The 20,888-nt window shown below is 34.3% G+C and overlaps 1 protein-coding gene across 1 annotated transcript in view; it reads left to right on the top strand.

Annotated features, from left to right (window-relative positions):
• LOC150108492 (traB domain-containing protein) overlaps positions 1–20,888 on the top strand; it is a 149,891-nt gene that overhangs the window by 71,684 nt on the left and 57,319 nt on the right. The window contains exons 4-5 of the mRNA XM_090415905.1: positions 2,247–2,387; positions 17,650–17,760. Of these exons, the coding sequence (XP_090272031.1) occupies positions 2,247–2,387; positions 17,650–17,760 (252 nt within the window). The remainder of the gene's footprint in view (positions 1–2,246; positions 2,388–17,649; positions 17,761–20,888) is intronic.

The raw sequence follows: 20,888 nt of genomic DNA, 5'->3' as shown, positions 1-20,888 counted from the left end.
TGAATTACTTGAGGAAAATTATGTTCAGAGATCATACCTGATGAAATTAAGCTATTTAATTGATTTAGATTAGAATGTGTCCTTTTAGAGTGATGATTGTTCATGTATGTAAACTGTAATTTTAGAAGCTAATAAACCTTGCTTGAAATTAACTAAATATGAGTCTGTGTATAGAATTCGATGCACCACTTGTGAAACATTACGGATCTGAGCAGGAATTTAATTGAGTAAGGTTATGGCCACGATTGCAACCCTAGGTCACATGAGTATATTTTCTAACTTATTTCTTGATTGAGTTATTATCTTTAATCTAATAATCCTAAACTGCAAAGTATACCCTATTTGATCACAAAAGAAATGAAGAAATTATGAAAGAATTAATCCAAGAACCAGTAATAGAAAAAATTAAAAAATATAAACATAAATGGATAGAACACGTTCAAAGAATGAAAACAGAAAGATTACCACAACAGTAATGCTAGGCCTAAATCCTTGATATGCATGATGATGATGATCACAATGACACTCTCTCATTATTTGCTATATGTTTCAGTTTTGATTAGGAAATAGTTGAAAAGAGAGTAAAGACATACATTGAGAGGAAATTGCTCTTAGATATAGAGAAATTTGGAAAATTCCTCTGCAATTTCACATTGTATTATTTCCATTTTTAGAACTTGGTACTATGAGAGCTCTTCTCCAAATCATGTGCTTTTGTTTGTTCTTTTAACATATGGATAAAGTTTGTAAATAAACTTGGAAAACAGTGAAATATGTACACCTCATAAAGGTAGGGATTATTGCCATCTTGCACTCAATATAATTCTGTAATACTTGTATTGTCAAGTTAAGGAACTAGTGAGGAAAAGTAACTTCATCATTATTTCAAATAAAATATTGTTACAAAGAGGTATCTTGTTATTCTATTGCACTAACTTAAAATATCCATAACTATTGCATTGGGAAATTTCCCGTCACAATCTGATTGTGATGGGAACAAATTATTGCTTGTTTCATTATTAAACAATAATAAAAAATAAAGTCCATTGTGATAGTTTCTTTGTTTGCTGACTTGTTATTTATGTTAGCCTAAAATCTAATTATTGGTGAAAATTTATTTTTTTGGTTCACTTCTACTTTTGATGTCCTGATTGGTGTTGTTCTAAATATAATTGCTTTTCTTTAAAATGCTTCTTTTGTCAGAAATAACTTTGTTCTTTGATTTTACCTATTCACTCTTTATGTTGATTTACAGTTAAACTCTGCACATATAAAGATATGAAACATATAAAGATGCTTTTTTTGCAATAAAATTCAAGTATGAAGTGTTTGCTTATAAAAAAAAGAAAAATGCATGAATTACAAAGAGGTGCCATTCCAATAGGGTACAACACCATTATACTGCTGTAACCTATGCCATGGTGCAGTATGACCTTTTCCATGTGCCATAAAATCCCAAATCAATCAACGAGTAGGATATGACACTTAAGTTATAATTAGCCATTCAATCATAGATTTCTGATATGGCAGATGCTTGCAATGTACTGCATAATTAAAATTGGAATTAAAAATCATGTTGGCATTCATCATCAAATACTTTATATATACCCTCGGGGGGGGGAGGTTGTACAGGATACTATGATAGTATTATGTGAAAAGTTTACATTATTAGTATCCTACAGATTAGTCTTATCTGTCAAGGGTCCAATATTGTAGAAGCTCGTTTCTTGATATTTTCATTTTTATCCTTTTCATTTGCTTCTTTTATTTTCATTACATGTGAGTGATAATGGCAATATTAAAATTGTTCTCATGTAATCACAAGATTGATACGGTCATCTTTCAACGTAGCAGTCTCATAAGGGATCACAAAAATAAATTATTATAGTGGATGGAAAACTAGCCATTTTTGCTGAGCCAGTCTCGCATCTTTTGCATGTGGTTAACTGTACATTGAAAGCAAGCATATACAAAAACATAAATAGTTCCATTTTGAATGGGTTGTTTTGTATTTTGTTGTTATCATTTTGAGTTCTTCTGAAATTGTGTTATGATGATGCAAGATTCCAAGTAGACTATTACAGATGGCTTTTTTAATATTTTTAATTATTATTTTAACTGAAAGTTTAATACATTTGTATATATGAATCTTCATATTATATTCTTTTTAATATCCTCTTTATATTTGTAATTAAATCTTACACTAGAGTTGAATAGAATTTATCATCGCATTATATTTTCTTTAGACAATACAGGCTACACAACCTCACATAGTAATGGTTGAACTCTGTAAGAGCAGAGTTAATATCCTGAGTTTGGATGAGGCAACCATCTTGGAAGAGTCGAAAAACATGAATTTTGAAAAAATTCAAACTGCCATAAAACAGGTATGTATTAAGATGTTGAGTTCTAATTTTGTTCAGTGACTCATATTTCTATTAGGTTTCTCTGATTTATTGGTTTGATGCACTTTACTTAACTTGTCTGGGACTGACAAGTTCATACTTCTAATTTTTTAGGAAATGACAAAGTAAACTCAGTTATTAATTATAAAAACTTTAATAACTACCCATATTTTGGCATTATTATTTGCTATATCATTATTTGCCATCTTCAGAGATCACAAAACAATGATATGTGCACGTAGGCACTCACACTAAGCAAATGAGACTGAAGTGTCCTAGAGTCCTAAAAGATGTCCCCCAGTGGACTAAATTCGGTTGTCTTGGCGTTGGACTCACAGTCTTAGAATATATGCTTCCCAAATTTGGGGCGGTCTCATGGACCCAAATTTGTTGAGTTTTGGGAAGTTTTTTAGAGCTGAGGCTGATTCAAGGAATAATCTTGCGTACTTATACTTGCTGTGGTGTAATAAAGTGGCCTTCTTCCAGCGTATTCTGTGGTGGGTGTCCAATGCATGGTCAGCGAGTCCTGAGTGGCTGTATTGGTGGAACTGGATGTAGTCCTTTTTAAATAAATTATAATACTGGAATTGACTCACATAAAATATTATTTTATTAGTATAATTTTCGCTTAAGTATCAAAGGCGTCTTCAGTATAAAGCTAATCGAACAATAACTGACAATTCCAAAATGTGCCATCTAAGTAGCTAATGTAAGATAAGAAAAAGGTCATTAAATTTCCTAACTGATTAAAAAATAATAAATAAGTAATTAAATTAAATAATATATATATATATATATATATTATTTAATTTATGAAACTGTTTCAGAACTGATGTTTGCACAGTTGCAAAATGAAAATGAACCCTCTCGGTGGAATAGACTATAAACAGCTATCGTAACATTTGCTAAAAACCACATCAATAAACAAGAAGAAAGAAAGAAAAAACCATGGATAACACAAGAAGTAATCAACCTTATCGATGAAAGAAGAACATGGAAAAGAGGAGCAAATGAAGGAAAAAAGATTAAGATATAAAATATTGGATAAAAGAATCAAACAGTTATGTAGGAGATTGAAAGGAATTCAGTAGTTAGGGCATTGTTAACTGAACTGATTAATTTTGCCCTGTTCTATAGGGTTTTTATAATCCCATATTGTTGGGAGGGAGGTGGTGTAACTGCTGGTGAATGTATCTACCTGTAGGTGTAGGTTTTCTGTAAACAGAGTAGGCTGGTGTGTAGTATCTTGAAAAGGGAGACTCTTGTTTTCCTTTAAGCTAAACTGGATCCTGGTTAATGGATCCACTGGATCCATTTGATTGTTTGTGTGTTGAGAAATTGTAGCAATTGTATCTAGGCCATGGTGCCAAATGGCAAACACATCATCCACATAGTGTAACCAAACAGTGGGTTTATGTGGGGCAGGGTTTAAGGCTTTTTCTTCAAAGGTTTCCATAAAGAAGTTGGCCAGGGACGGAGAGAGTGGAAAACCCATGGCTGTCCCCTCTATCTGCTTGTAGAATTTTTCTTGCCAAACAAAATAGCCTAAGTTCATGATGAACTGAAATAGGGCTGAGGAAATTTGGTTTGGATGAGGTCTAAGGTATCTTTGAGGTGACATTGGTGAATAAAGAGGAGATATCACAATTGACCATTATGTTGGAGTGTTAGGTTTTCTGCACTGGCTTTAAAGTGGGCTGAATTTTTTATGAGTGAACGTGTGTTGCCAGTATATTGTGTGAGCACTTTGGCTAAATGCTTGGCTAATTTGTATCATAATTGCAACACACCTTCATATATAAACTCAACCCACTTTAAAGCTAGTGTAGAAAACTTCTCAATCCAACACACTGACATAAGAGTCAGTTTTGATGTCTCCTCCTTAGCACAATTGGAAGAGCGATGGTATGTTGTGCCCTTTGGTTGGAAAAGACCTCGGTTAGATTCTCGTCATAATGGGAGTTATCTTTATATATATATATATATATATATATATTTTTTTTAATTGAAGGTGAGTTTGCCGATCTCATACAGAGGTAGCAGGGTTTTTCATCCTGCATACAGGCAAATCAACCTTCAGGACACATGTAATTTACATACAAATAAAAAAATACTAGTGGTGTTGGTAGATGGAGATGGAAAGTTGTAGAGTAGGTGTCCTCCCTCAATGAGTCCTTGGAAGTGTCATCACAAAATAATAATAATTATTCACCAATGTCCCACTCAAAGATACCTTAGACCTCATCCAAGCCAAATTTCCTCCCAATATCTCAGCCCTATTTCAGTTCACCATGAACTCAGGCTATTTCGTTTGGCAAGGAAAATTCTACAAACAGATACAGGGGACAGCCATGGGTTCTACACTCTCCACCCTGGCCAACTTCTTTATAGAGACCTTTGAAGAAAAAAACCTTAAACTCTGCCCCATATAAACCCACTGTTTGGCTACACTATGTGGATGATGTGTTTGCCATTTGACTGCATGGCCTGGATATGCTCTACAATTTCTCAACACACTTAAACAGTCAACACCCCAGGATCCATTTACCTTGAAAAAAGGAAAACAACAACAGTTTCCATTTCCTAGATATTCTGATTACATGCCAGCCTGGTGGATATCTGGCTTTCTCTGTTTACAGAAAACTTACACATACAGGTAGATACATTCATCGGCTGTATCACCCCCCCCCCCCCAACAATATGGGATTATAAAAAAACCCTATATAACAGGGCAAAATTAATCAGTTCAGATAACAATGCCGTAACTACTTAACTTAACCATATCCTTAACACCTTAGCGAATGGCTGCAACCCCCAAAAAATCCAAAAAAATATTAAAACCAGTTAACCACAACCCCTCTTCCTCCTTCATAACAGAAATTACTCTAAATCTATCACCATGCCATATACCCAGGGGACATCCAAAAAAGTAACAAAAATTCTATAGAAATATGACCTCACAACTAGTTACGAACCACATAAGAAATTAGCATCTCTTATCCGCTGCACCAAAACAGACCTATCTGGAGTATCTCCCAGGTCCCTTGCAGTTGCAAACTGCCCTACTACTGCCAAACAGGCAGGACAACCAATATCAGGATATCCGAACACAAGGACTACATCCAGTTCCACCAATACAGCCACTCAGAACTTGCTGACCATGCATTGAACACCCACCACAGAATACACTGGAAGAGGGCCACTTCATTACACCTCAGCAAGTATAAGTACGTAAGATTATTGCTTGAATCAGCCTCAGCTCTAAAAAAACTTCCCAAATCTCAACAAATTTGGGTCCACAAGACTGCCCCAAATTTTGGAAACATACATTCTAAGATCATCAGTCCAATGGCCAAGACAACCCAATTTAGCCCACAAGGGATACCTTTTAGGACCAACTTACAGTTACTAAGTTTGTTATAGTGTTACTTTCTAAAATGAGAGTTGTCCATAACATTAAAAATAATGTATAAATATTTTTTATAGCATAAACAATAAATTCTCTTAAAGCTGTCAGTAATTTATTATTATATTAAATAGTAATGGATTTCAGGTACTTCAATCCCAGAATATTCAGTAGTCATGAAAATTGCTATGGCAAAAAAAAAAAAAAAAAAGACCCACATTTTTCAGTTATTTTATTAGTTTACTAACAAACATCTGGTGCCACATGAAAAGTCACTCTTTTATTTTCTAGTGCATTGCAATTTTAGGGCTAACAGAGTTGTGATGATGATAATCATCACAACTCTGTTAGCCCTAAAATTATCCTATTATCCTAAAAAACTTGTATACAGCAACAACAACAAAAAAAATTATAACCAAAGCTGATAAGAGTAATGCAACTGTCATTATGGATGAAACAAATTAACAGAAAAATTATCAATGTTCTTAAAGATTACCCTATACCAGCATATAGATTAAGATCCTACCATATTTCTAAAGAAAAAACAACTTTTTAAAAAAAAAGAGTTGCAATTTAAAAGGCCCGAGAAATTACTAAAAGGCTGAAATCTTCGGATATATGGGATCCCAAAAATTCACAAACCATATATCCCCTTCATCCAGTGGTGTTAGTTAACAGCACAGACAACCCACCTACAAACTTGCCAAACAATTAGCGAAATCACTTCCCCCATTAAACAACGCTCTTTCTTTAAGACATTAATTTAAAAAAAAAAAAAAAACTCATCCTTGAATGATCAAACATTATGGTCATCTTTACCATTACTTTGCTGTTTACCAAAATATCTTTGATTGAGATTCTTGACCTTATTAATCTGCATTTCCCCTCTGACATTTTTAAATTATTCAGATTTATAAATCCCCCCCCCTCCTCCCCAGCTAATTTCTATATAGAATTTCTGGAAAACCAAGCACTCATCATCCCCAACAGTTTGGTTACACTTTGTAGATAATGTGTTTTCAATTTGTCTTCATGCTTTGACACTTTAGATACATTTTCAGAATATTTAAACAACCAACATCCAAAAATAAATTTTGCTGTAGAAAAAGAAACTAACAGCTAACTCCCTTCTTTAGACAAACTAGTAACTGGATTACCAAATTATTCATTATCCGTTTTCTGCTTATAGAAAACCCACACATATGGGAAGGTTCTTGCATAAGCAATCACACCACTGCTCATAGTATGGCATCCTCACACTTTAGGTACCTTGCAACACTTGTTATTTTTAAGCCAGTATCTACAACCCCCATAAAATAAACAGAATACTGCAGCCAACTAACACAAAAGATCACATCAAAACTATACCCATCCTTTATATTCAGTGTACATCTGAAAAGATAGCTGAAGTTCTCTGCAGATATAATCTCCATGTCACTTTTAAACCATACATTCAGCTAGCTGCCTTCATCCATTCTCATAAGGATCATCTTGCACAGCCTTGAATGTAAAGAAAAGAAAAATTCATTGCAGCATTATAAAATACGATATTTGCCAGCATATAAGACGCACTTTTTTTCTTTGAAATTAGGTCTGAAAAATAGGGTGCGTCTTATACGCCGATACTCAGTTTTTTATTACTTTCATTTCTGGAAATTTTCTCTGTTCCAAGTTACACGATTTCTTTCTTGCTTCCTTGCAGTGTGTGAGAGCATTCCAGTTACTGAAATACATTCTAGTATTCTAGTTATGGATAGATAACTTTTGGTCTAGATGCCCTGTTGAAAAAGCCTGCCCTGCTAGTATGGGATCAGTTTTGTTCTCACAGAACAGATGTTAAAAATAAACCCCAAGGAATTGAAAACTCAGTTAGCTCTAATTCCAGGAGTTCTAAGTAGTCATCCTCAACCTTTAGATGTCTGTATTAATAAACCATTTAAGGGATTTATGAAGGAGAAGTGGAACACTGCATCCAGAAGACTGCTGGATGCAGTCTTCAGATTTTGAGGTTACGCCATCAGGAAGAAGTAACTGGTAATTAGTTTACGGAATTAACAACGCATATAAGTATATTAATTAAAGGTAACTTTAATGAATAACTTCTATATTTCGGCAACGTCACATTGCCATCTTCAGGAACATAAAGATATGGTATGTGCACGCAGGCACTAACACAAAGCAAATGAGGAAGAAAGCAAGAAACTAATATTGTTCCTAAAGTCCTAATGGTGCCCTCTTGCAGGCTGATTTGGTAGTCTTGGCAGTTGGGCTGAAGTTCTCATAATGTAAGTCTCCCAAATTTGGGGTAGTTTCATGCACCCAAATTTGTTGAGGTTAGGAACGTTTTTTAGAGCTGCTGAAGATTCTTTGAATAATCTTTCGTATTTAAACTTGCTGTGATGAATTATTTTTGTTTTCTTCCAACGAATTTTATGGTGGGTATCTAAGGCATGGTCTGCCAGCCCAGAGCGGCTGTACTGGTGAAAGCCTTGCTACTAGAATCAGGAAGAAGGAAGAGGCCTAGCATTCTTTCCTAGTTAGATTAGGTATTTTGAAAGTAGACCTACTTATTACTTTATATTTGAAATACTGTAAATTCATTATAATATTCAATGATAAAGTTTTTTTGCCAAAAAAATGTGTACAAAAAAGGGGGTGTGTCTTATATGATGGTAAATTGTAAATGACAACCCGAGCATGTAAAAACCAAAGTTTTCACATAACATATTTTCATGACTAGTCTGTTTGTATATAGAGGCTGTTGACTTCACATCAGTTGCCTCAGTATCCCATAACGCAAACACTTCCTTTTCGACATGTATATTGCTATACATTATCGGGTACTAAATCTGGTTCCAACTGATGAGACCTCAATAAAGGTCGTACATAATGCAAGGTACCTTTTGGAATTTAGCTGACCAAATTATATTCTTATCTGCTTAAACCAAAATATAAAATGATGGTACTGGCCTGGGTAGTGACCCTTCCCATAATGTATAGCAATATACATTATGGGAAGGATTGGCTGTCTGATAGGTATCAGAGAGTTGTGTATGGTGGAGCAGTTTCCAGGAGGCAGAGGGTTACAAGTGGGGTCCCACAGGCCTCAGTACTAGGACCTATATTGTTTAACCTTTATATCAATGACATAGCCAGTGGACTGCAGGGGGATATTCAGTTGTTTGCGGATGATGCGAAGCTGGGAAGGATTATTAGTAATAGTGCAGATGTGGTAGCCCTGCAAGAGGATTTAAATAAGCTAGATAGATGGGCAAATGAATGGGGGTGTCAGTTTAATGCAGCAAAATGTAAGGTCTTGAGGTTTGGGAAACATCGATGGGATGCTGCATACTCTATGGGAGGAGTTATACTGGAGGAAGTAGGGGAGACAAGAGATCTGGGGTTGATGATTGATAGAAACCTGAAGTTTAGGGGACATATTGCAAAGGTGGTGAAGGTAACACAGAGGATTGCTGCTATTATGAGAAGGACACTGACCTGCAGAGATAAGAGGGTTATCATTCCGTTGTATAAGTCTCTGATCAGACCACAGTTGGACTATTGTTCTCAGATGTGGTCCTCAGGATTTGAAGGGGATAAATTAACTGTGAAAAGGATACAAAGACGGATGACAAAGATGGTTTCAGGACTGTACAAGGATAGTTATGAGGATCGGCTGAGAGAATGTGGACTGCAGAGTTTGGTGGATAGAAGAAGGAGAGGATTGATGACAGCGGGAAGGAGTGATGACAAGAGGCCATCCCTGGAAGTTACGAAAGGAAACTGTGAGCAAGAGGGTAAGGAGTGGTTTCTTTGTGTGGAGGGTGGTTGAGCCGTGGAATGCATTGCCTGATGGAGTGGTGGGAGCAAGAACGGTCAGTGAGTTTAAAGAGTGGTATGATAGACTTTGTGTTTCTCAGGGGGGGACCTCCCCTCGATGAGTCTTGACAGACTTTATGTCTTAGGAAGGACCTCCCTCGATGAGTCTTTTGACTCCTTGGAGGCCTGAATAATAATAATAATAATAATACATGTCCAGAATAAAATGGGACACTGAGGCAATTGATGTGAAGTCAACATCCTCTGTATACAAGTAGACTAATTGTGAAAATACTTCACACCCAAATGTTGATTTGCATATGCTTTGGTAAAGAATTGAAACAAGGATATAATTGACTTATTGAGTGTATAAAGTTTCTTGTGCCTGTAGTTTAGCATACTTTAGACAGACTAGTACAGTGTTTCTTAAACTGCATTTGCAGAACCCTTGGGGTTGTTATTGTTATTACATGACATCTCCAAGGAGTCCAAGAGTAATCGTGGGCGGGCACACTGTGTAGCACTATTACACAACCCATCATCTCCTCTATTTAATACTATAACTATCAACACACATTGCCATCTACCTCCCACAACCACCACAACGATATTTTTTTGTCTGTAAATTGCATGTGTTCTCCTGTACGTGAGATGAACAACCTGAGTTTCTGGGAGAAAAAAAATCTTGCTACCTCTGTATGAGATCAGCTAACTCACCTTCAATTGAAAAAGCTCATATAAAGATTCTTCTCATCACAATGAGAATCAAATACAGGTCATGTCCAACTGAAGGGGGCACAATTTATAGGATTTCCCAGACCATGCAAACATTTATAACTTGTATTAGATGTAGTTTCTGAAAAAAAACTTTCAGTGAATAGGGAAAGTACTAATTTTTATTAAACTGACTTATTTCTAGAAGTTACGTTAATTTATTTGTAATATTCAGGCTACAGAAATATAACTTAAATCTACTAGCCACAAAGAATTTTTACTCACCCAATTATATTGTTATAATGTTTTGAAGAACTAAATGTTATGATCACAAAATAAAGTAATACATTATTAATTCTTACTAAACATTATGCATAATTATACAGAAATATCCTTTCCTTTCAGCATGGGTATAAAATAGAAACCAGTAACACTTACTGTGCATTTACATAAGGGCTTCATGTGTCTTGCAGTTTGTCCTTTCTTGAATAAATCATGCAGAGCCATTCATATATATCATCACTTCAACTTCACTTTTATTATATTCATTTAACTAAAACCTCGTTGACATGATGATCTATTTGCTGGTATAAAACTTCAAGTAACGAGTCCTCATGTCTGAGGTCTCATGACTCTAGCCACAATGTGTCTCCATTTCTTTCTGTCTTTTGTTGCAGTAGTAGCCAACTCCAAAGTAGTCTGATGATCTTTTAATCCAGTCCAACCATCATGGCCTTGGGCATCCTCTTTTTCTTTGTCCTACCATTTTGCCGTGGATGATAAGTTTTTCCAGGTTGTCATTTTCACGTCTTGAAATATTTGAGAATTCTTTCATTTAGAATGTCACATAGCTTCCTCTGGATTTTTATTTGACTTATTATACTTTCATTAGACCTTTTTTCCATCCAGGAGACTCAACATCCTTCTCTGGCACCATATCTCGAAGCTGTTTATTTTGTCCATTCTTCTTGCTGAGTGTCCAGATTCAGCACCATAAATGAAAATCAAAAACAGCATGCTATTGTCAGCCTTGATTTAGTGGTGATAGAAATGTTCGTCTGTCCATATTTTCTGCATTTGCACCATTGCTGACCTTGCAATGGTAATTCTCTTAATTTCTGGTTGACATCTACTCTTGGTGCTTATTAGAGCTCCAAGTAAATGAATTCATCCACCTTCTCAAAGTCAATGTTATTGGCAAAATTGTCATTTTCATCTATGACCATGTATTTTGTTTTATCGTGATTAATTTATAAACCATATTTCAGGATTTTCCATTCAGCTCTTTTAATGAGGGACTCCAGTTCTCCCTTGCTGCTGGCAATAAGAACGGTATCGTCAGCATACCTAAGATTATTTATCTTTTTTTTTTTTTGCCACCAACTGAGAAACCAGTATTGTGTCCGTTAAGTGCCTTTCTCATAATGTATTCTCCGTAAAGATTGTATAGATCAGGGGAGAGTATGCATCCTTGTCTCACACCTTTCTTGACGTTGAACCATTGAGATGTTTTTCCACCTGTCTACACTGTGGCCTGATTCCTCTCGTAGACAGTTGTTTTAAAAGGTCTGTCAAGTATTCTGGGATGCTCATTTTACTTGGTATTTTCCACAGGTCCTCTCACCTGACACAGTCAAATGCTTTAGCATAATCAATGAAGCACATATACAAGGGAATATTAAATTCTTGAGCCTTTTCAACCAAGGGCCTTAGATTAGCAATTTGATCTCTGGTTCCACGTCCTTTTCTAAAACCTGCCTGTTCTGCAGGAAGTTGTTGCTCGACATATTAAGTCTTTCTTTAATAATATAGAGAAGAATTTTGCTTGCATCTGATATCAAGGCTATAGTTCTATAATTATTGCATGCTATAATAATATTCGTTGACATTTCCTTTTTTGTGTATTGGGATAAAAATGGATTTTATCCAATCATCAGGCCAATTTCCTGTGTCCCAGATTTTATTACAAATTTTTCTGATGATTTCAATTCCTATGGGCCCTAGACATTCAAAAAGTTTGCTTGGTATTTGGTCGTGGCCAGGGGGTTTTCCTTTTTGAGTTTTTTTTTAATTTTTATTTTTATTTTAGTTTTTTTTTTTTAAGAACATCTTTAACCTCTTCTTTTAAAATGCAAGGTTCCTTACGGAGGCCTCTGGTGGTTTCTTTGTTCAATGAAACTGAATTATCTTTGTATAGATTTGAGCAATAGTTTTTCCATCTATTAAAGATGTCTTTTGGATCAATAAGAAGATTTTGTTGACATCAGCTATACTTTGGTTTAAATATGGAAGGCTGTGGGTTCGAATCCCACAGTGGACACGGATGTTTGTGATTATCTGTGAAAATACTAGTGGTGGTGGTGGGCAATAGATTACATTGGTGTAGATCATTGGTTCCCAACTGGTTTTATGTGTACCCGGGGGGGTACATATTGGGCCGTTCAGGGGGTACATGAAAAATAATCAGCAATGGCAGAAAAACAAGTAAAGTAAACAAAATGCAAAACGTTAGTTATGGAACAATAAATGTTAAGTTTGAATCACTGCTAATGGAGACACTTCAAAACTAGCTCACATTAGCGAATGATGATTGGTGAGGGTGTGGCTGTGAACCCCTCCCCCAAACCACTCTTCTACCAGTCATTTCGAACAGTTCATGCTTCACTTTTGTCACCCATCCTCCTTTCCAGAACAATCGCGTGTTACTAAGAAATGACCTTTGCAATAACGAACCTTCCACTGACTTCTATTTGCAACATTTCTAGAACTTCTCCAAAAATATAAATACATCCATAGCCAGACGACTGTTTGATCAGTTCGGTTATTGACTGAGTATAAGTAAGTGTGTTGTAATTCAATAATAAAATTAGACTGGGATATATTGAGTTGACTATTTTCGCAAACTTGACTGTTGGCTTCATCTGGCATACATAAGGTGATAAAACAGTTTAAAACAGGTCATGAAAGAAACATAAACGAGTACTAAATGTTATACAAATTCAAAAGACTAGTTACATTTGAATTTGCATAATGTTTAGTACTCGTTTATGTTTCTTTCATAACCTGTTTTAAGCTGTTTTATCACCTAATGTATGCCCAGGCGAACCCAACAGTCAAGTTGGCGAAACTAGTTGGTATTAAAATCTTCGGCCAATATATCCAGTTATTGAATTAAAGTTAGTGGTTGAAAAAATAGAATTAAGTGCGTTGTCTTTAATTGTGATTCTTTTCAAGTAGGTTTTTTTATTTAATGTTTAACGTAGTTTCGGTTATTATTGTCAGTTTTAAGTGTGTCAGTTATGGATCAGTGGTTGAAAACAGGAACGGTTAAAAAACCAAAACTTGATGTGGATTATAACCCATCACCAAGTACTTCTCAATGCTTGTCCGTAGCTATGAGTACACTCACAACGTGAGATAGTAAAAAGGCGCATGTCTCAGGTACTACACAGAAGAAAAGGAAATACTGTGAAGAATATATTAAATATGGGTTTTCTTTTGTACGGGATGATGACTGTCCTAACCCTTTGTGTGTTGTCGGATGCCATTTTTTATGTTTGGGGAAGAACATGTCAGCAAAATCAATACTATCTCTTTTTCAAACAATACAATGTCTTGAAGAATTCAGGATATGTGTGATGATGTTGAAGCTGCAGTAGTAGATAGAAATAAAAAAAGTAAATTCTTTTCCATCCAGGTCAATGTAGATGTTGCTGATTTATCTATTTTGCTCATCATCGTGAGGTACTTGACAGAAAATGAAATTGAGGAAAACCTGTTGCTTTGTTACTCAACTTGTTTCAGAGTTTCATTTGATATCCAGGATGTGTTGATCCTGGATTTTGGGGCAATGTTGACTTTGCAGTTTCCAGTAATATTATTTTGCTTTTATCCTGAAGTTCTTATGGGATTGTTTCATCAGTGTGATTCCCTAGTCCTAGAAATTTATTTTCTACTTTAATGCTATATGTTTCAGTAATTCCGGTGAAGTTTAATCTGGGTGGATATGTTATTTGTTTTCAAACGTATTTTCATATCAGCAATGAAGAGTTGGTGATTAGAGCCACAATCAGCTCTGGGAAATGATTTAACATTTTTCACCATAGACCTCAATCTTTGTTAATGAGGATGTAATCAATTTAGTTCCTTGTTCTGTCTCCAGGTGACCTTCAGGTATATAGTCTCCATTTATGTTGTTCAAAAAAGGTGTTAGTAACCATAAGTTCTCTTTCTATACAAAAAGTTGATCAGTCTTTCACCTCTTTCATTTTGGGTGCCCAGCCCATGAGATTCCAGGACTGTCTTTTTGTGATCTTCCATCCTTTTTCCATTGAAATCACCCTAAATGATCAAAATGTCTCTTTTTGACATTGCATTTATGGCTAAATTCAGATCCCTGTAGAAGAGGTCAATGGTTTGTTTGTCTGCATTACTTGTAGGGGCTTAAATTTTTAAGAGCGTGATTGGTATTGGATTACACTCACTCCTTAAGGAAATTATCCTATCATTAATAGAGTTGTAGCTCAGCACTGATTTGTGACATGAGAGCATTATTTTTCCCAATTTTGCAATATAATATTTCAAAATTGGGAAATCAATTTTATCAATATCCCCAGTTACGTTGCAGTGACAAATAAAATTCTTCACTTCTTCCCAAACATACTCAATAGCATTAATATCACAGTGATATGGTGGTAGTCTCAAAGGAAGGAATCCATGCTCTTTGATCTTCATGTTGAATTTAAATATTTTAGTTTTGGGTGAGTTTCTTTTGACCAAGTTGAGCATTTCAATTTTTCGCATATTTGGGGAATGAGATATGTTATTTGCAGAGAGCTAATCCATAATGACTTTCTTCCCATTAGAAGAATTTGGAACTTTGTTTAATTGGATGGAATGATATGGAGCATTGTCAATTATAACAACCGCATTTTTAGGAAGGTTCGGAATCAGCTTTTCCTCTGCCCACTTTTCGAAGATCATAGAAGTCATAACATCATAAGATATGCATGAAGGAAAGAAGTGAGGATAATGTCTCTAATTTTGATATCAGGTTTAATTCCATTGTTATCCATGTAGATGATGAATGATAGTGGAGATAATGTGCATCCTTGTCGCACACCTGACTTAACATCAAACCGTTTTCCTATACTTCCTTCAGTTCTAACTGCTAACTTACAATTCAAATAGAGAACTATGTATAGTTCAATATAATGAACCATTTACAATATAATTGTAGCATTTCGAAGCTTTTCTCTTGGCACCTGGTCATATGCCTTTTCCAGATCTATGAAATACAAATCCTTGTTGTATTTTCATGATTTCTCAATCATTTGCCTTACTGAAAATCTGATGCCCACAACCTCTGTTCTTCACAGTTTCCTTTCCACAATTTTTCTATCTTTTTTTAGAGGAAATTCCTCTGTAGTTTTCACATTGTTTTTATTTTCCTTTATATAGATAGTATTGTGAAAGCTCTACTCCAATCATCTGTAATGCTACCCTCTGATGAGGCCTTCTGAATTTTGCAGTGTAGCTACTGTAAAACATTTATTCCTCTAAAACTGTTTGAGCATTTCTGTCCAAATATCTTCCAAACACAAAACTGGAATTTTTTGGCCATTTCTGGCCAAAAGTTTTTTTTTATATTTTTTTTTTATTTTTATTTTTTTTTTTTTATATATATCTCAAGTATTGATATGTACTCCTGATTTGCATTTCACTTGAATGTTTTTTACTGCTATGCTGTCATGGCTTGTTTCATTCAGTGCTCTTTCAAAGTAATTAATCCAGACATCTAGAAAAGACTTATCTTTAGGTTTCATGTCATCACATGTGGAATATCTTTATTGTCAGTTTTCGTGTCACCTTTATCATCTTTGATTCCTTTTACCATACTTTTTCCTCCATTTCTAAGTTTTTTCCTGCATTATCCAGAATATTTTGCAATCTTGATATTCCTTTTCTTTGTTCTTGCTAAGTCTCCCATGACACTTGTCGTTTAGCTAGTTTTACATATTGCTTCACTTTCTTACTTTTTTTCTTTGTATTTTCTCAGAGCAGATGCCAACTGACTTGTTCTGATTTTTTTATTTTTGCAGACAACCTTGGCTGTTTTTGGGTGAATCTGTCAATCCTTTAGGGACTGCCACTGAATCTCCAAGGTTTGGTTCTTGACTGCTTGTATATATATATATATATATAAGTACATTAACAGGCATAGCTTTATAAAGATGTACATGTATTGAAATGAATACAATAAATGGAGAGTGAAGAATTAAAAAAAAAACTTTTCAACATCAATCTTGGCAGACATTTGGCACTTCTTCGTACACCAACTTGATATTCTAGGATTTGACCTATAATTGGAGAAGTTTTAAGAACTACATGGAAACCAGTGCAAATAAGCAGAAATGCTATCCAACTAGTAAGCCTTTGGTTTTAATCCCATTGCAGTCATGGATGTTTGTGTAATGTCTTTAGGAGGCAAATGAATTTCATCACCTGGTGTGAGACTACCACTTGGCTTATGGAAGATCTGAAGTGTCTTGTAAAAAGTTTTATGTTTAATCTTTAAGGTTGAATTACCGTATTATCTAACCTTTATGAGCAGATCCACTGTGCTAGCACACAATAGGTTCACAAAAAATAATAAGAATAGAGAAACCAGCCGTTGACATGTATCTACTGCAGCAAGTGCCACTATTGCTGTTATTGCCAACTGCTATTATCTCTTCCTCTCTGTAATGTCTAATGCTGTCTAATTTTGTCTAATGCTGAACATTGGACAAAATTAAAGTTCAGTAGGTAGTGTGTTTCTGGTTATATAAATATTAGATTGAAAATAACAATTAGTATTAATCATCATTAATCATTATTTAAAAAAATGGAAGACCTGTGATTATAAAGTAGCAAATACATCAGTTTCAGATAAATTAAGATTTAAGCTCACAGATTTAAAAAAAAAAAAAAAAGTTAATGCTATAGGTAAAGATTAAGATGGGCTGTATCATATTAAGTAATAAATATTATTACTTATTCCTTCTGTTTTTTTGTGTTAATTGACAACAGTTAATTACAAGGTAGAATGCAAACAAACGATTGATTGAAAAAGTAAGATCCACGTGTTATACATAAAACAACACAATGGTATAACTGAAGGAATATTGCAATATTAATTATTCATTAGCTATTTAAAAATTTAATGATGTATGGTTAGAATAAAACTTTCCCATTGTATTAATCATTAAAATTACTTGGTAGTGTCTTAAGTGAATTAAAAACAAAAAATATTTTTAATTCTAGAATGGCTTTGTTCAAGGGATAATGTATCTGTTGCTGCTGAGTATGTCTGCTCACATTACTAAGCAGCTAGGAATGGCTCCAGGTGGAGAGTTTCGGAGAGCTTTTAATGAGGTATGTAAAGAAGAAATGAACAATGTTATGAACTTGTTACATAAAGTTAGTTACTTCTCGCTAAAAAAAATTGTAGGGACACAAAGTTATAGTGGTTAGTCTGCTGTGGAGTGAATTTCCTTTAGAATAGCATTGTGCTATGTGAATTTGATCAGCACTTCTCGTTAGTTTGTTATAATTGTGTTCATAGTGAGAATTGACTGTATAATGAGTTGATTGTAGCAAAGTCTATCAGACCATAAATATATTTATTTATTTATGTAAGCATACAGTATATGTACATTTTTTTTAGCCTGCTAAAAATTCATAGTTGGTATTTAATCTTACTAACCATGAATTAGGGGTGGTTAGGCTAACATTCTTACTAGTTGTATTATTAATGAATAAAATTTGTTATTTGAGTTGTATTTAATTTTATATTTTGATCCATGTTTGCCAAAACACCTAGAACTAGCATTGGCAGTCATAGCCAGTAAGAATTCAAAAATTTTTTTGGATTTAAAAACCATTCATTTTCAACGAAGTACTGTTATATATCCATGAATGGTAAGAAACAATAGTGCATTATACAGGATGTCCACACTAAGAGGTATTATGTAATTATTTGTAGGGAAGCAACTAATACACTTAAATTTTCGTGACCATTTTCCTTTTCTTCTAGATGGATCTATTTGTCGTATATTATTGATCAAAATATAAGCTGATTTGATTCAGCTTATATTTTGATCTTTTAAAGCACTCGAACTACATCAACCTATTTCTGTTGCCTTCTGGGGCTTCTCCTGTCATTTTTACTGCAAACACTTGCCAATCTTTCATCTCTTGTTCTATAAGTGACTATAACATCTTAATAGATTATTTCTGTTTACACATTCTTGAATATTAATAATATCACCCTCCTTTCTGATATCCTTGTTATTAAAGTGATTTTGCTATTGTGATAAGATCTATTAATTCTCTTACATTTTCTACAGAAGTCTGATATCTGTGGTTTCCAATCTCTTTGACAATCATTTGTTTTGTAACATAGTTCATCAATTGGTATGTTAAAATTGGTTTGAACCATGTCTTGTATAATGCTAGCTTGGTATTTTGACTTTTCTCTCTTGCTCCATATAAATATATTGAGTTGACTTCTCATCATATCAGCCTTACTTATTTTATAATGTATTTCAGATTTCTTATCTTCTAAAAATTGTAAATTTTTTCTATAGAATCAGTACTGAGAGCAGCTGTTTTCCGAAATGTTAAGTGAAACATATAGTTTAGCAATATAGTCATGGTATACATTGAATATTATTTTAATTCTCATCAGTATATAATGATATTAATTATTGTGAGTAGTAGTAATATCTGAAGTTTGAAAATGTTTTAATTTTCATCTTTAGTCAGACATCTAAGTTTTCTGTCATTGATTTGCATAAGCTTGCTGTTATTGAAGTTACAATGCTTCTGAAAGTAGCATATAAGTCAGTAGAATTGAAATAGACAACTCATGCTGGCCATCTTAGAGTAGAATAAAAGTAATCTAGGTAAACCAATTGTTAACTTGACTTTTTTTTCTTTGATGATAAAAGTTTTGAATATTTCCTTTATTGCATAATGAGAGCAAATTAATGTAGGTAATGAGGTAGCTTAGAAGAAGGTATCATGTCTTTATTTTTTTTTAATTCAGAAGTATGGAATCTAGATAGTCGTATACTTCTCTTATGCTTTATACTAAATAATTTTTGGACACTTTAATATATAGAAAAGATCCATTCATTTATACAACAGACATGAATAAAGAAGCTGTATTTTGATCAGAGCAAACTGATGCCGATGTTACATTGAAATCACATAGTTATGTTACATTAGTATTTTAACATAACTACATCAACAACCTTAGAATATGAAGTGAAGACTAAGCCTATAATAACATTATGCTATTATGTTAAAGCAATGAGAAGTTAACAGTAGACTAATAATAGTATAATGTTATTATAGGCTTGGTGACTTTTGGCTCTATATTCTTCCATCATTCAAAACAATTATATTACATATTCAAAGGTCAAAATATGGGTAAAATCTCTCCAAGTTCAACTCACCCCCCCCCGTTCGGCTTCTCTTTCTGAATGACTCAAATTCATTTTCTATATTTTTGTCTATGTATTCTGCCATCAGACTATACTGTATGTTTGCATATGGCTCGTACACTTGTCATAGAAGCGATTCCATTTAAAGCAGGGTTCCCTGTGTAGGTATGCAGATTTGGATGCATATGCAACAGATAATGCTGGATGCACTGATATAAGGAAGTGGTATGTTTTCTTGAAATAGGGAAGGATTCAGATGACATAGGGAGAACAGCTATTTGACCTCTGAGAACAGCTATTTGAAATGATCCAATTGCTGTGTGTGTTTCTGTTCTTTTCCAGATTTGTTGAGCATCTCTGCAGAATGAAGACAGTGTATCACATACTCAAAGGTCTCACACATCATGTGGGAGAGGTTAAAATACATTTATATGTATTGAGTGAAGAGTCCCAAACTTTTCCTAGGAATAACAGTGAACTTTTGCTACTTAATAAAGGCATAAACCTCACAGCAACACCTAGTACTGTTAATAAACTAGATGTTATATACCACTGAAAGAGGCATTAAATTTCTTCCAAGCAGTATAGGTGATAAAATTCGTTTAGAAACCTGTAATGCTCTGAATAATACAAAACTGTATGTAGCAATCTCGCCAAAATAGAACTAGCAGCCTCAAGTCATTAAAAGCTAATAAGGATATAGTTATAACAAAATCTGACAAAAATAATGCTATGGTCATCTTAAACAGATCTGCTTACTTTCATCAAATGAATCAATTAGTCTCTGATAGCAGCACTTATCAACTTATGAACTATAATCCAATTAATAAGATTAAATAGAAGATTGTCAAATTACTTAAGACTGTCACTTCTTGGCCATTGGACATTGCTAATAACTGTTGCCACGTTACTCGTTTTCTCCCAGAATTTAGGGGATAGTGAGTGAATGAGGATGTTTGGAACTTCACCAACCAAATTGTATCAGCTTAAATTACAAGCAGGCATGATTATACAATGTAATGAAATGTCATATTGGGTGAATGTCATCCAGTT

The sequence above is a fragment of the Typopeltis vanoorti genome, chromosome 3 (assembly GCF_054136105.1).
Source record: "Typopeltis vanoorti isolate ZY-2024b chromosome 3, IOZ_Tvanoo_1.0, whole genome shotgun sequence".
NCBI classification, from domain to species: Eukaryota; Metazoa; Arthropoda; class Arachnida; order Uropygi; family Thelyphonidae; genus Typopeltis; species Typopeltis vanoorti.
Note: the sequence above shows the minus strand (reverse complement) of the source record. Positions and strands in the feature narration are given on the sequence as shown.